The 16,768-nt window shown below is 53.2% G+C and overlaps 1 protein-coding gene across 1 annotated transcript; it reads right to left on the bottom strand.

Moving 5' to 3' along the window:
- On the bottom strand, window positions 1-16,401 carry CAMK1G (calcium/calmodulin dependent protein kinase IG). The gene is made up of 11 exons (XM_062211302.1): window positions 16,310-16,401; window positions 12,644-12,772; window positions 9,588-9,662; window positions 7,459-7,597; window positions 6,715-6,838; window positions 5,351-5,426; window positions 3,884-3,996; window positions 3,046-3,124; window positions 1,191-1,278; window positions 591-1,015; window positions 1-91 (listed from the first exon to the last, which is right to left on the bottom strand). The coding sequence occupies exons 1-11, from the start codon at window positions 16,399-16,401 to the stop codon at window positions 1-3; spliced, it is 1,431 nt and encodes a 476-aa protein (XP_062067286.1).
- Window positions 16,402-16,768: the final 367 nt, after the last annotated feature.

Here is a 16,768-nt window from a genome sequence, read left to right as displayed (position 1 = left end):
TCACATAATGAGACAGACCCCAGTCTGCCCTGCCCGGCAGTGAGAGCTGCCGCCGGCTTTCACTGGCACCATGGCCTCTGACTTGCAGTTCCTGGAAAGGAGACAAAGCAGCAGGCTTTGAGGCCTTGGAGGAAGGAATTGGAGCTGGGGGCCCTTCTCTGTGCCTGTAGCCCCCACTTGGCTCTCCCTTCATGAGGATCAGAAGGTGCAAGTCACTGAAGAAAGGACATAGACGGCAACCAAGCCTTGTGCCAACCCCAAACACAGGGGCCCTAGAACCTCGGGGAATCGAGCGCTCACCATACACACACTTTCTGCAAGCTCTTACCAGAGGGGAAGGCTGTGCAGGCTGACATGCCTCAATCAACCCATTGTATAGATGAGCAAACTAAAAACAGCCAAGCACTGACTCACCTGCCAATAGTAGCAGCTACTGGGTGGTGGGGACGGGGTGGGGAGCATTCTCCTGATCCCGACCCAGAGCTCTTCCCACCCTGCAGAGTCACCCGTGCGTGGGAGACGCCTTCCTGTCACTTCCCGGCCCGTTGCCTGGGTTCTCACAGGGCTCCGTCTTCGGCTGAAATACGTACTGTTTTTTGTTGGCCTTTTTGAGGAGCGTGGGCTCGGAGCAGTAGGAGGACTTCCCTTTGCTTCCGATGCTCAGGCAGCTGGAGCAGCAGCCGCAGGGCCCGGCGGCCAGGGGGCCCTGGTGCATGGGTACCAGGCTGCTGCTGATACGGAGGGAGCCGTTGACCAGGCAGTTGAGGGACCTGGCGCCTGGCGGGGCGGGCCGGGGGCTGTGCTGGCAGGGCAGCCGGGGCAGTGTGGGCAGGGGCGCGCTCTGGTCCAGGGCAGGCGCCTCGGTGATGGTGATCTCAGGGGAGCTGGGTCTGGAGGCTTCTGAGGGTTGAGTGAGGGGCGGCCGGTTCTCCACCTCCGGGCGGCCGCCTGGACTGTGCAGGTTCATGTGCAGCTTCCTCATGTGGTGCACCACGGCGGCTGCGTTGAAAGCTTGCTAAGGAGACACAGGCAGCCTCTGGCCTTCTGCATCCTTGCGCTCACCCGGTGCCCTCTTCGAGGGCTCAAGTAGCAGCTGGGACAGCCCAAGGAGAGCCCTTACGCAGCCCCTACCCCAGCCCAGTGTCCGGGGGCCCAGCACAGCCTGCCCACCCCTGCAGAGGATGGCTCACCCTCCACTTGCTCTTGGCAAAATTCTTTTGGATCTGGAGGCTGACGGATGGGTAGATGTCTCGGTGGAGGGCAGTGTTCCCGTCAATCCTGCGGGCACAGGAGAGAACATCTGGCTGCTGGGCGAGTGCAGACCCTCAGGGCTGGGCAGGGGGCAGTGCACGCAGGCCGGGGACCAAGTCGAGAGGAGTGTCCCGGGAAGGACAGCCCACAGGAGGAAGGGCTGGAACCAGGCCGCCTTTTGGCAAAACCAAACAGGAGCTTGAGAGCAGGGTTGGCAAACTACAGCCGGTGAGCCAAATCTACCAGTTGACTGTTTTTTGTTACAAAGTTTTCATCAGCAGACAGTCACCCCTCTTCACGCAGGCAGTCTGTGGCTGCACGTGTGGTTGGCCAGCAGAGCTGTGTTGTTGCCATGGAGACGGTATGGCCAGCAAAGCCTGGAATCCTTGCTGTCTGGCCCTCCACAGAAAGAGCTTATTGACCCCTGCATCACAGGACGCTTGGGTCCTCACCATCCTTGAGCTCAAAGTCTCACTCCCAACCCTCCTCCTCCTGGAAGCCTGCCTTGGTGAAGCCTTCTGCCAAAGACTGCCCTGCCCCCATCCCCTCATTCTCCACCTCTGAGTGTTCCTCACACACCTGCTGTGTGCACAGTACTGCGCCAACGACTAAGACACCCAGGGAAGCAAGAGATTTGAGCCCTGATCCCTAGCACCCCCCAGTCTAAGTGTGGGGCGTTGTCCATGCCAGGGCATTGTCTGTTGTGCTTGGAGAGCCCTTCTGCTACTAAGGAGGACTGGGGTGGTGGAGGCGCACGTGGCCTGCAGGACTCAGGGAAGGGCCGAGTCTGATGTGGATGCTGGAGGATGCTAGATGGAGGGCAAGAGCCAGGACGGTCTAGGTGGTGAAAATGGTGACTCAAGCTGTGGTTAGAACAAAGCTTGGTGGAGGAGTGGAGGAGGGCAGAGAGAGGCATATGTAGCTCTTGGGCCCATGTGCAACACAGAAGCTATGCTAGGGATCCTGGGAAATGAAGCCGGATATAAAGGGTCAGGGCAAGGACAAAGGAATCTGGGCTTGCAGTGGTAGGAGGTGGGGAGCTATTGTAAAATCTTGAGCAGGGTTGGGGCTGGCATTGTGGTGTAGTAGGTAAAGCCACCACCTGTGACACTGGCATCCCATTTGGGCACCAGTTCATGTCCCAGCTGCTCCATTTCTGGTCCAGATCCCTGCTAGTAGCCTGGCAAAAGCAGCAGAAGATGGCCCAAGTGCTTGGGCCCCTGCACCTATGTGGGAAACCCGAAAGAAGCTCCCAGCTCCTGGCTTTGGCCCAACCAAGCACTGGCCATTGCGGCCATCTAGGGAGTGAACCAGCGGATGGAACATCTCTCTCTCCCTGTCTCTCCATCTCTCTCTCTGTGACTCTAACTTTCAGAATAAATAAATCTAAAACAAACAAAAAAGATGCTTCATGGCTTTACTTCTTTACCAGTTGGCCATTTTGTGCTTGATCTGGAATCACATGGAACAGGTTTTGCTCGCAGAGGACAAGACGGGGTTTCTGAGTGCCTCCTGGGGAACTAGTGCTGAGTATTGTGCCCTGTAGGAGCCCACACTCACGGCTGCATGACAGTGTCCGGCTGCCTCTGCCTCCTGCCCTGACTGCGCGACTCGGCTGCCACCCTGTCCCCTCTCGATGCTGTCTGTGTGGCCAAGGAACAGTGTGTGCTCCTCACATGTCGCAACAGTCAGTGGCTCAGGGCAAGCAGGGTCCGGGGACAGCAACGTGCACAAGGCGGCAAGGTTGGGGGAAGCAGAGGCTGGGGTCCTGAGTCCACCCCATTTCTCACTCACCAGGGGTGCCTCAGGGCCTTCTCACAGGTGTACCGCTCATTCGGGTCCTTCTCCAGCAGGTGGCAAATAAAATCCTTGGCTAAGGGGTGGAATCAAAGACACGACAATTGAGGACCAGATTTCATGACTGATGGAAAATCACTTCCGGGCTGGTGGGTGGCGGTGAATGCATGCCTAGTTAATCTCCCGAAGAGGCAATTTTAAGAGTCTTAAAAGAGAGAAGGAGAAAAAAAAAAAGCCAAGCCACCTAGCAGCAACCCACCAGAAGCCACCACCGAGATGCTGCACGCAGCCTCACCCACTCAGCCCTGCAGAAACGTCACTGTCACGTGGCAGCAGTTCCTGCTCGCCACCTTTGCATGCGTTTGTACCATCCATGCGCCGGCACCCGCACATGGGCACACATGTGAGTGCCGGCCTGCTCCAGCCCTGGTCTCCACCGAGCAGGCCCAGCAAGCCTGGAGCATCTGCTGCTTGCACACACAGACACTGCATGTTCTGCTCCGGTCTCTAGCCCCTTGGTCTTGCCTGTCTGGGACACTCGCCCCTACCTGACCCTGCCCTGCCTGCCTCTCCTCTACACCACCCCCTCCGGATTCTCTCCCCGCCCGCACCCACTCCAGGCCCCCAGAGGTTCTGTCTCCAGGAAAACAAAAGCATGAGCCTCAGATGCAAACAGTGTATCTGGCCTTTGAACCAGATGCAGATTTCTCCACTTTCCTTGGCAGCTTGTTCTGTCCGATCCCCAGGGACTCGGCAGAGCCAGGACTGCCATCCTCGGTTAAGCTCTTTTCTCCACTGAGCCTGTTATCTCGTCCTTCACATCCACCGCGCCTACCTGACTCAGAAATGTCATCCCAGAACGGCGACTCGAACTCGTAGGAGCCCTCCTTGATCTTCTCAAACAGCTTCGACTCGGTTTCTTCGTAGAACGGGGGGTACCCGCACAGCCTGCGGTGGGACAGGAGAGGTGGTGCTGCCGCCCCTTCCTCCCCGAGCCTACCTCTCTCTCCTCCCCCGCATCCCACTGCGCACACACAAGAGGGCAGCGAGGCTCCCGGGCCAGCCCTGTGACCAAGGACATGGGTCTGCCTCTGGTTCGGGTATGACTTAGGCCCTGGAGGTTTGGGCAGGAGCCAGGCATGAAACAGGCATCCCCGGTGGGCCCCTCGGTCCTCCATCCCCCCAGGCCTGTACTGCCCCTGACTCTTGGGTGTGGAGAAGGACCTGTCAGCAGGGTGGTAGAGAGTCCACTTGAGTGTATGTAAGTTTCAGGAGGGATTTTTTTTGGACAGGCAGAGTTAGAGAGAGAGAGAGAGAGAAAGGTCTTCTTTCCGTTGGTTCACCCCCCAATGGCCGCTAGGGCCGGCGCACTGCGCTGATCCGAAGCCAGGAGTCAGATGCTTCCTCCTGGTCTCCCATGCAGGTGCAGGGCCCAAGCACTTGGGCCATCCTCCACTGCCTTCCCGGGCCACAGCAGAGAGCTGGCCTGGAAGAGGAGCAACCGGAACAGAATCCGGCACCCCAACCGGGACTAGAACCTGGGGTGCCGGCACCGCAGGTGGAGGATTAGCCTAGTGAGCCATGGCACCGGCCAAGAGGGATTTATTTAGTTTGCTTTGTTGACTGCACCAGCCCCTAGCCCGGGCACCAATGCAGAGCAGGCCGTCAGTGAATACTTATTGAGAAAATGAATGCATGAGTGACGTTAGTCCATAGAAGCGGAGGACACAGAGACCTGAATCCTCACCTGGGGTAGACACGGAGAAGCAGGTTATTTTCCTCCGGGTCAAGTGCGCTATAGGCGAGGAGGCATGGCAGGGCAAGGGTCATGCGCAGGTTGGGAAGGGGAGAGCCGGAAAATGTATGGAGGGGAGCAAGAGGCAGAGGCCCCGAGCAGCTCCGTCCTGGCCATGGTTTTGCCTTAGGCTGACGTCACCAGGAGAGAGGCAGGAACACTGGGCCCACCTGGCTTCCAGGCCTGGCTCTCCCTGCTCTTTCACTGCTGGTTCCACAGAGTGGGACTCACATTTACCCACAGGAAGTGGGGGTGGGGTGCAGGAGGAGGGAGTGCCTGGGGGCTGAACTGGGTTCCTGCTGAACTGGCTTTATAGCTTGATGGCGACTAGGGGACAGAAGAACCTTTGGAGCTGTATGCGAGAGTAGGTGTGTGTGTGTGTGTGTGTGCGCACACACCTGCACATGTACAGGCTTTGGAGGAGGAGCAGAGACAGGGGAGGGGAGGAAGTGGGTGAGCAGGCTCCCAGCTTGCTCAGGGCCCTGAGACAGTGGAGCTTCTACTCACAGTATGTAGGTGATGACGCCAATGGACCAGCAATCCACGGCCTTGCTGTAGGGCTTCTGGGCCAGCACTTCCGGGGCTGCGGCAAAGCAATGGCTGAGTCAGGGTGGGGTGCCAGAGGACAGGGCTGTGGGCGTGGGGACTGGAGTTCAGGAAGACGCTTGCAGGAGAGGGCTAAGGCATCCACCTCCCAGAGAGCAGGGGCTGGGTCTCCCCAAGAAAGACCGCCTCTTTCTGCAGAGAGACTCGGACTTCTCCTTCAGCCTGGACATTCCCTACTCCAGTGTCCATGTCGCCCCCAGCAGCCTGAGCGCTCTCAAAGGCATGGCCTGTGTCTTCCCGCTCAGACTGGGGGATCTTTGGGGTAGGTGCTACCTCCCCTACTAGACTGGGTGCATTCTGTGGGAAGGGCTTTGTCTGCCGCTCGGACTGCGAGCTCCACCAGGAGGGCTTAGGGCTTGCCTTGTTTGGTTGCAGCTCTGGGCAGCAGAGTTGCCTTCTGCATGCCTCTCAGACTCGAGGGCCTGGTGCCCACTGAGGCTCAGCACCTGCTGCTCATGACTGATCTCCCATAGATTCCCTCTCCTGAGTCAGGGCCCGGCTTCCTACTCCCCAACTCCAATAGGTAATGCCTGGCCAGGAGGAAAGGGGCAGGAGTGGATGCCGTGGGTCTCTGCTTTCTCCTCCATGGTTCCCAGGGATGCTGCCACTGTGTCCTGCCTGCCCTCTTCTTCTGGGAAGCCTTGGGAGCCTACAGGGTTGCTCAGGCCTGAGACACTCCCCACCTCCATTGCCAGTTTCCCAGGGTCCCTCCTCCAATGCGTATGTGGGAGCCCACATCTGGGTTCCTCAGGCACAAACTCCATAGCCTGTGGTTCCAGGCACTGAGCAGTGAAGGGTGGGGCTGAGGCCTTCTCCAAAGTGGGAGAAAGCAGAGGGGGTGAGCACTCAATCCCTGAGGTCTCTACCACTCTCTGGGTTCGTGATCTTGTCTAGGCCCTCGGTCTAGCTAGAAAGACAAAGCCAGGAAGTCTGTCTGCAGGAGTGATAGTACAACCACGAGGTGGCTTCAAAATTTCACAGGAAATCTGTGTTATCTTCTAATTCCATGGACTTGTTGGAGCCCCTTCATATAGACAGAGGCTGTGGGGAGGGCTCAGGAGTAAGGTATCTCTAAAGATGTAGGATTTGGGATCAGTAGGGAGAGTGGCAGAGACAGATGGATTAACGAGCCTGAAACCTCATAAGTGAACCTAGGGGCTCCCCTGAAGTTGAATCCTATAAGCTCACAATCACATCTCTGTGACTAATACACATGTGGTTGAATGCAGCCAACTGGTCAACCTCCCTCCTGTTCCCAGACTCACCCACATAGCCTGGGGTCCCACAGGCAGTGGACATGACACCATTCTGCTCCATCTTGGACAGACCAAAGTCTGTGATCATTATCTTAGAGTTCTCTTCTGGGGTGAGATACAGCAAGTTTTCTGGCTACAAAGGAACAGAACTATGCAGTGTTGCATATAATCACCTAAGACACATATCACTTTCCACTTGATAGACAGTTTTTATAGAAAGCTAAGCCCTGGGCCAAGCTCATCCTCCTCCACTCTTCTCTCCTTCCTCCTACCTGCCCCTTCACCCTGTACCTCATGCTCTGTGACTTGCCTGTAGTCCTGATGTCACTCTAACTTACAGCATCAATATATTAACTCCTCTCCCAAATTACCCCAGGAAGACCCCAGCTCAACCCGCCTCACCCCCAAGTACCCTAGACCTGTTGGTTTCATTAGGGACTCCACCCAAGTGAATTGTCTCTGATCTTGTCAAAGGCTAGTGCAATACCTATGTGCCATGTAGACTCTCAATAAGGCGCTTGTTGCACTTGATTTTGATTATGGGTGGAGTCAAGAAATTCATGGCTTATTTTGATACTCTGATAGAGTGCGAGGTTTGGGAAAAGGTGATGGTGTACATGAACAATGATTGCTGGGGAATCGGAGGGCAGAAGGGACTTGGGAGTTACTCAGTCCAATCCTCTCACTCTGCAAAGCTTAGCCATCCCACCATGCATGCAGCTTCCTTCCCATCGGGGGCTCCCGCCTTGCCACCTTTAAGTCTCTGTGGACGATGCCATTCTCGTGGAGGTATTTCACAGCGGACAGCACCTGCTGGATCACCAGGCTGGCATCCTTCTCTGTGTAGACACCCCGCTCCAGGATCCGGTCAAAGAGCTCCCCACCGGAAACTCTGCAGACACAGGGGCAAGGGCAGGAATCCAGCTCTTATTTCAGGCTAAAGGAATGAGAATGAGGTTGCTCTGTAGGTACCGGGGACGCAGCTGTGCTGGGACAGGCAGGCACCGTGAACTGTGTTTTGTGTGGTTCCAGTCTCAGCATGCCTCTTCTGGGTGCCTGGAATGCCTCCCCTAAGGAGTCATTGGCCTCTCTCTGGAAACTTCCTTTCATGGCACATGCCCTTGGCTGGGGTTGCACAAGAAGACAATTATCCCTTAGCGTGGACACGGCTCTCATCTGCCTTCCTTCCTGGCCTAGGACACAGGGAATACCTAAGGCTGAAATTGCCTTAGGACATAGGGGTGTTTTGGGACTCAGATGATGTGGTATCTCAGACTCAGAAGAGCTTAACGATCAAGTCCAACCTCCCATTTCTTGGATTCCTTCTGCACTATCTTTTCTAGGAAGTTTTCTAGTCGGTATTAGGACACTCAAGCGTCAGAGGACGCTCTACCTCCGAAGAGACTGTTTTATTTTTTGGCATCTTTTTAATATCTCCCTATATTATAAAGAAATCTGACGCCCTGTTGTACCTACCAGCTGATACCAATTTCATCATCTGAGACTGCATGGAACAAGAGTACCATCTCTTCTGGCAGATCTCTCCAAGTGCATAAAGACAGAGAATGCCCTCCCAAGGCCTTGCCTTCTCAGGGGCAAACACTCCCAGGTGATTCCACCTGCGAGCCAGGGTTCTGCTCCCCTGGCCAGCCTTGCCCCTTCACCGTTCCACGATGGGAGATGTGGTAACGCAAACCCAACTGCACACCACACAGAACCAGGAAATGGAATTTCTCCAATCAAAATGCACACCCACCATCCTGCTCCTTGTGTTTCTGGAGAGAAAGGCCCACAAGGAAAATGCTGTGTGTGCACAGCTGCGACTCCCTGACCCTGGCAGCCTGGGTCCAGGAACTGGTGCCCCAGGAGGTCTAGCAGCTCCTCGATCATGTGCTACTCCTGTTGAATTGGCCTCAAGGTGCCACATGGTCTCTGCTCACTGCTCAGTGTCGCTCTGGGCCCCCCCCCCCCACCTTGGCTGCCAGCTACCTCTCTTCTCTGGGCCTCAGGTGAGCTCAGGTCTTGGTCAGTTGCCAAGGCCTCAGTTTGTTCATTAGTTTCTGAGGAATCAGCCTGTCAAAGACCATGTTGCATTGAGCCACACGGAGATCCCAGAGTGGTACGTGTGCCCGTGTGTGTGCACGTGTGTGCTTTATAAGTGGAATTGTCCCTGAACCCCAAGCTGAGCTCACAGGGGAGCCAGCCAGCCTCTACAAGCAAGAAGCTTGTTTGAACATGACAATGGCATGGAGAACTTTCTCACAAAGTGCCATTTCCATCCTCCAAATGGACACACACAATCACAGCCTGTTTAGAATTCAGGTGGCTCGCTTTTGAAAAAACGTCTTTCTGTTGAATTGAAACTTGAGTACTGGTGGCTTCTTATAGAAACTTTACCCTGGAGTGATGCTAAAACATCTAACATCAACATCTAACATCTGATGGACAAGGAGTGGTTAAAATGGACTCAATCTATGATGCTAGAGAGAGTTTCTGGTGGTTTCCTGCCACGCCTGGTATAACCCCTTCAATTGCTGGGTTTCGGGGAGCTCCAAGAAGCCCCAGGGGAGGGGTGCGGCAGCAGGGGAGCATAGACAGGTTGAGGTTGCAGCTATTTGCTGACTGGTTGGAGCTATGCTACCTGGCAAGGCTGTGTGGGGGCACACCACATCAATAACCAGCCCCAGTGTTACCTATACGGGACATGGCCATGATCAGAGCCATAGTGAGCCTGAAAGGAGTCTTAGAACTTCAGAGCCTCTTGGACTAATTCTTGATTTTGCCTTTTAATCATCACCCTTTCCCCACCACCCAGCAGCATCGTCTCAGCCTCCCGGGCCCCAGCAGAGCTCTCTGGGGAAAGCAGGTCGCCTCCCACTTACAGCTGCATGACCAGGTAGTAGTGAGTGGTGCTCTCATAGATGTCCTCCAGGGTCACGATGTTCTCATGCTTGATTCTGGGAAAAAAGCAAGCATTGTGGTGAAAGGCGTGTGGCTCAGGTTCTCAGATAAGGAACGCAGACCCAACCCACAAGTTTCTGTCCATAAGTGTGGCAATGTTCATGAGGACAGAGTCCTTGGGAGGCCTTCACAACAAGTAGGGGGTCCCAAAGCCATCCCCTAGAAAAGACTCTAAGGTGCTCTTAATCCATATGTGTCGAGTGAATAATTGATCAGCCTACCTTCAGGGAACAAATGTTTCACTGTTACTCCAGGAATCTCTAACGTTAGTAAGACAGAAAGGGAAAAGACCCCAGGAAGGCTAAGGGAGTGCCCAACACCAGGTTATCCAACAAGAGGGACCTGTATCTTCATCACGTAAGGGAGTATACTTAAATACAGGGATTCCGCTGTTGGGTAGCCAGGGAGGAAATGTTGAAAAAAAAAATGCCATTCCAGGATGCTTAGTTTTGGAGTGGGTTCTGGGGGATGGCTTAGATGGGTGGTTCCCAACCAGGGGCTAGTCCGTCTCTTCCGGGACACTTTGCAATATCTAGAGACATTTTTGATAGTCACTATTGGAGTGGTGGGAGGCGCTACTGGCATCTAGTGGGTAGAGGTAGAAATGCTGCCCACCATGCAGCACTGCACAGGTAGCCCCCAGGACAACGAAGGTGTCAATAGCATGGTGGTCGGGAAACCCTGCTCCCAGCCGTCTTGTCTGGCATTATTCAGAGACCACAGCGAGCAGAATAATCATATTAGCTGACGGGCTCGGCTTTCCAGGGAGCAGCTGTGCCCATGCCATAAACAGGAAATTCTCTAGGAAGTTTTACTCACGGTTATGCGGCACAGGGGCTAAGAACTTAGACTCTGAGTCAGCTCGGCCTGGGTTCAGATTTGGCTGAGACATGTACTAATTGGGTAATTTTAGCTGGCTTATGTAAATCTTCCAAGGATAATTTTCCTTGAATGAAAAGTACATCTTTCTCCTAGCATTATATCAGGATTAAAAGAGATAATGCATGAAAAATGCTTAGCACAGACCCCTGGGAATGGAAAAAAACATCGTCACTGGTAACTATTTTATGGAATTATCTAGATAATTTTTTAAAAGATTTGCTGTAGTGGCTGCTTGATGGAGTCACTCATAAGCTGATTTTTATTTTATTTATTTTTTTGGCAGGCAGAGTTAGACAGTGAGAGAGAGAGACAGAATGAAAGGTCTTCCTTCTGTTGGTTCACCCCCCAAATGGCCACTACGGCCGGCGCGTTGCACCGATCCGAAGCCAGGAGCCAGGTGCTTCCTCCTGGTCTCCCATGCGGGTGCAGGGCCCAAGGACTTGGACCATCCTACATTGCCTTCTTGGGCCACAGCAGAGAGCTGGACTGGAAGAGGAGCAACCGGGACAGAATCCGGCGCCCCAACCAGGACTAGAACCCGGAGTACTGGCGCCACAGGCGGAGGATTAGCCTAGTGAGCCGTGGCGCCAGCCACATAAACTGATAATTCTAACATTAATTTTTTTGGTTATCCATTCACTGAACAAGTACCTGTTGAGTGTCTTTGCTGCTGATACAATGCAATAAGAAAGACAGCCATAGTCACTGATCTCAATGAGTTTATAATGTTTCTCATCCCTAATGTCTCTCGTGCCCAGACCAATACCCCAGAATCCTACCAGATACCTCCATGTAGACATAGGTGGATACTTATGTTCCAGCCAATTTCTCTCTATTTTCTCCAAGCCCTACACATTCCTTCAGTTCTCTAACCCAAGCAGTGAGATTACTCCCTATGTAATTCCTTAGTCTCAAGGTTTCTGTGGATGGTCTCTTCTATATTCTTACCAAACCCAGTCACTCCTCTTTGGGAAATATCTCTTGCATCTAATCCTCTTGCCCCTCCTGATCCTGCTGCTGCCTTTGCTTGCAGCTCCATCCCATTCCTAGATTATCATGACAGACTTGTAGCTGGCCTCCCATTCTCCAGTCTGATGTCTTCCAATCCATCCTCTACTATGCTTCAGAGAAATGGGTAGACAATATCAACCTGATCCCTGATTCCTGACTCAGAATTCTTTGATGACTTCTCTTTGCCCACAACATTGAGCCAACATTCTCTTTTGTGGCATCCATGATCTTTTTATACAGTCAGGTGCAATTTCATCACTTCAGCTTCATCTCCCGTCTCTTCATGCTACCGACTCTATGTTCAAAGGCTTCCAATGCTCACTCCTCCCGCACAGCCCCTGCACTTCTCTGATTCTACGCGAACATTGACTCTCGGGCTGAATTTCCTTTCTACACTGCCCTTCTTGCTCTTACAACATTCTGCTCCTCCCTCAATGTCCTGCTTTGAAAATGTTCCCCTTACTCCATATTCATGAACACACACATGAGCAAATGAATCCCCATTTCCTCTAAACTCTCCCTCCTTTGGGTAGGACTTGCATCCGTGGGATTGGAGTTTGCAATGGGCTGCTCTGTGTCTGTCTGGAAAGCTTGAGTTCCTGAGAACCTTGTGTGCCTTGTCCTGTGGTCCCAGACCTGGGTGGGTGCACCTGGCATACGTGGCCTCATCATGGCGGTTCCACAGGGCCTTCCTGTAAGTGTCCCACTCTGAACCTGTGATGGTTTGTTAGCGAAGTCTTCATCCTCATGGTGGTTGGGCTGTTGAACCTGCAATTGCTTTGTACCAAACTGAGGCTAACTCCCAAATCTTCTGTTGCCTCCTTAATCATTGATTTCACCTGGCACTGGGCCTCAATTGATTTTAGTTCCTTTGAGCTAGTTACTCTATGGCCTATGTGCACCAACCAGCTCTGTGGCCAGTGGGTGCAGGAACATTGCAGCCAGAAAGAAGAGGAGGCAGAACAGCGGTGTGACCACCCTGAGCTCATTGACCTGACTGAGCTAACTGTGACTCTGGTGTGGAAAACCTGAAGGCGCTGTTGCCCTCCCAGCCCTGTACCCAGCCCACCCGAGACCCGCTCACTTTTTCAACACGGCGATTTCGTTCTCCAGGCTGCTGTCCCGGAAGGCGGGGGACTTCTTGATGCACTTTAGGGCGAAGAGCTTCCCAGTCACCCTTTGCTTCACCAGGAAAACTTCAGAAAAAGCTCCCCTGGGGACAAGGCATGGGGAGATAAAACTTAGTGCTGGCTGGAGAATACGGAGAGGCAAAACAGATGGGGAGGTGCAGGAAGTGGATAACACGTTCCCATTGTCACAGTGGGCACCGTGAACCATACTGGGGGCAGGGCCTATCTGCATCTCCATATTTTCTTTCCCTAGGAGATCATATTGGGAGGAAAAGACCCCACCACAGACTCAGGCACAAGGCAGGCGCTAATGCCTGGTGCTACGATTTGGGAGCACTCTGCTTTGGTGTAGAAAGGTTTCTCCATTGCAGAAACCCATTGACGAGAGACCACTGCAGTCAATTCCAACACAGTACAGCATGGCACACTGGCGTGGCAGTTAGAGGGAGCAACTCTACCTGGCCCAGGTTCAGAGAGAAAAGACTCCTGTATCGATTTTAGCTAGTGATAGTCACACTGAACCAATGATCAGAGGATAAGAGGGCAGAGCAAACGCTCATTCATTCAGTAGCATCTGCAAGGACCATGGATAGAGTCCAGTAGCTTCTGGCACAGGCTTTCTGAAGACAGAGGCAATGGACCCCAGTGGGAATACAGGGTCAGATTCCAAGTCACAGGCGTCTTGATTTGAAGGGGCTCCTCTGAAGAAGAGGCCATAAGGACAGCAGTTAAGCTAAGGTAGATGCTGGAGCCTTGATTTCCCATGTTAGAAACCAAGCTTTTGGGGGTGACAAGTCATCTCCAGCTGCCTCCTGCTAAAGTGGGAAGACTGACAGCATCTGATTCATAGGATTGTTCAGATTAAATGAGCTCACGTATGTGAAGTGCTTAGGAGTGTTCTTGACATCTATGAAAACCATATGTGTTTGGTACCATTTTCATTGTTGTGGCTATGATTGGATTATCCTGGGGGACAATACCTGGTGGTACAGGGAAGATAGAGTCTAAGTGAGCAAACAGCTGAGCCACCTCTCCCCTGCCAGCTGGGAGTCCTACAACGAAGGCCCCACAGCAGTCAAGCTTTAGTAAGCACATTACACATCTGCATTAGAAAATACTTGGCATTTCCTGTTTCCCCCAGCTGCACTTGCAACTGAGTTCATCAGAGCCTCCAGAGACGGCTCTATTCATCCATTCGCACACTCAGCTCTCAGCCAAGGTTCACCCAGCACCTACTGAGTCGTAGATGCGGGAGAGAAAAGAGTTAGAGAAAAGAGTTAGTGTTTCCATTCTCAAGGAGGCTGCAAACCAGGGCAGGACAGGGAGAAGTAAGCAATCAGCAATTGATTTGAAAACTGCTCTGAGGTGATCTGTGCATGCCTGTGGAGCTCACGGAAGCTCTCTGTGGCAGCACTGGGATTCGCATTGGCTGGCTTAGAATCTAATATGAGACAAGACACACATAGATAATAAGAGTGACTATTACAAGACCACAGACCAATGGATACTTAAGACAGGGGCTCTCTGACGGCTGGGCATGATGTGCACTGCACAACTTCAGCAGGAGCCACTCCTGCAAGAGCCACATGCACCTATCATAATTATTACAGCAGGCAGAGGCCAGAGAGAAGCACACCTTTTCCAGAGCGGGTTCCAAATGACTCCTTGGGAGAGCAGAAGAGCGTACAATTCATGGCCCTCTGCTTCTAAGAGTATGCTGAGCTCAGTTTTAAGAGATGAATGAGTTATCCCAGTGAGGGAAAAAAAGAATTGGAAATGTTTCCTATGGGAGTAAGAAGGAAGCATGAGAAAACGCTTGGGGCTGCAAAAAGCAGGTAGGTGTAGGGCAGCCGGGGGGGATGAGCCAGCACTATTTGTCAAGTCCTAGCTCTGCTTCCCGTTAATGCACACCCTGGGAGGCAGGGGATGCTGGGTTCCTAATACACACAGGGAGACCTGGATTGTGTTCCTGGCTTCTGCCTTGGACCTGGCCTAGCCCTGCCTGTTGTGGATACTTGGGGACTGAACCAGCAGAAGGGAGTACTCTCTCTCTGTCTCTCAAATAAATCGTATTTTTTAAAAACGGCATATTTGCATATAACATATGTCCATCCTCTGCTGTACTTTAAGTCATCTTTAGAGTACTTACAATATCCAATACCATGACGTTACATAAATAGCTGTTGTCCTGAATTGTTTAGGGGAAAATGATGAGAAATAAAATTCTGTACATGTTCAGTGCAGAGGTATGTTTTTAAAAATACGTCAGTCATAGTTGGTTGAATCCACAAGATGTGGATCCCGGGGATATGGAGGGCCAGCTCTGCAGTGAAATGTTGACAGTCAGGGAACTGGGGTGGTGGGATACGGGGCTCATCTCACTGTTTTCTTACATTTCAGCATATGCACAGTTAAACGCTGGAGGGATACGCTGTCAGACAACTCAGGTCCAGAGGCCACTGAGCTCGGAGCCTGCATCTCTCTTGACAGTCCTGCAGCTCGAGTCTGGCAGACTGGAAATAAGCTCCTGACCTGGGCTTCCTCCTCCCGCCCTGCTCTTGGTCTCCGGGCTGCTTAGCAAACCATTTCTGATTCACTCCTGAGTCTGGCTCTCTCCCCCGCCAGATCACCCTCTCCAGCCACCCCTGTTTTGGCAGAGGCCCTAATGGAAGATCGATGTTCTGACGACTGGCATCACCACACAGAGCCTCCACCTGCCTGGGCCGGAGGGCCCAGAGCTCTGCTCCCCACCATGCCTGGCTCCTCTGTGTCCACCATGAGAGTGTGTGCAGCCATCATGGCCTGCGGTCACAGCCCAAGGGTGGAGGGTGGAGGGTGGAGGGTGGAGGGTGGAGCTCCACTCAGCCAGAACTGGCCACAGGGAAAGCTTGCCCGAATGCGCAGGCCGATAGCTGCTCCTCACCGCCCAGGTCCAATTAGCTCAGACTAATTAGCCGTCCAGCTAGGGTTTGGAGGCTGCTGCCAGCCTGCGTCAGAGGCTGCGCCCTCCTGGGGGGAGAGGCAGGGCTAAGTGGAGAGTCAGCTCTGGACACGCTGTCTCTGGCCTGCCGGCTGTGCAATCATGGTCAAGGGGTGGTGTAGACACCCCACAGGCTAGGAGGGGTTTGGGTTTCAGCACAGCTGAGTGGAGAAGAGAGGAAGGAGGGTCGGAGGATGAGGAAGGGAGCCATCTCAGGTGTGTGTGGCCTGGGCGGACAGCGGGCTCTGCCTGTCCACTGCCAGGTGGAAATGCGGACGCCAGGTGAGGAAGCCCAGGGGTGTTGCAGGGTCACTGGGTGCCCAGCAGTGTCCCCCAATTCCTCTTTCCATGTCTAGGGCAAGATTCTCCAAGTTGTCACACATCTGGAAGGAATGTACGGCTCACTGGGGAGCAGGCAGATGGAGGGGGAACCATGGGAAATAGCTGGGATTCCCCTAGGGTTCCAGAGCATCATGTCACCCCAGTATTACCCCCAGTGCACCCCCCAACTTCACACTCCACCCCACAGGCCATAAAATTCTCCCAGGTCCCTTACTCAGCATCCTACAGCAGTTCCTGCATCAGGGGGAGCCCAGAGCAACCCTGCCCCCTCCCCACAGTCTCCCGCCCCAGGACTTACGACCCCAGCACTTCCATGAAGATGAAGGTTTTGCGGATGTTGGTGGTTTGCTTCTTCCAGGAACTGCAGTCCTCTTCCTCCTTTCTCCCCATGGCCTCCAGAGTTGAACCTTCAGGGGGTGCTTAGTGAGGGGCAGAGAAAAAAAGACCTGCTCAGCTGAGTAAGACGAGAGCAAACAGGAGAGAGGATCTAGAATATTCTCATCTTTTATGTTATGGCCAGAAGGATGGATTAGAAGCAAAATCTGGATAGCTGTCAGAACCAAGAGTAGTCTTCCTAGTGGTTTTGAAAATTACACTGGATTTTATTGAACGCCTCCTATGTGAACACGTGCTTGCTACATGCTCAAGGAGTTTAGAGTCCAGTAGTGGAATCTCTGCTTTGTAGCACATGCATTTGTTAAGGGCAAAGGTGAGGACATGGATGATTAAAAATATTTATTTAGGAGGCAGACACACA

The sequence above is a fragment of the Lepus europaeus genome, chromosome 14 (genome assembly GCF_033115175.1).
Source record: "Lepus europaeus isolate LE1 chromosome 14, mLepTim1.pri, whole genome shotgun sequence".
Taxonomy (NCBI): Eukaryota; Metazoa; Chordata; class Mammalia; order Lagomorpha; family Leporidae; genus Lepus; species Lepus europaeus.
Note: the sequence above shows the minus strand (reverse complement) of the source record. Positions and strands in the feature narration are given on the sequence as shown.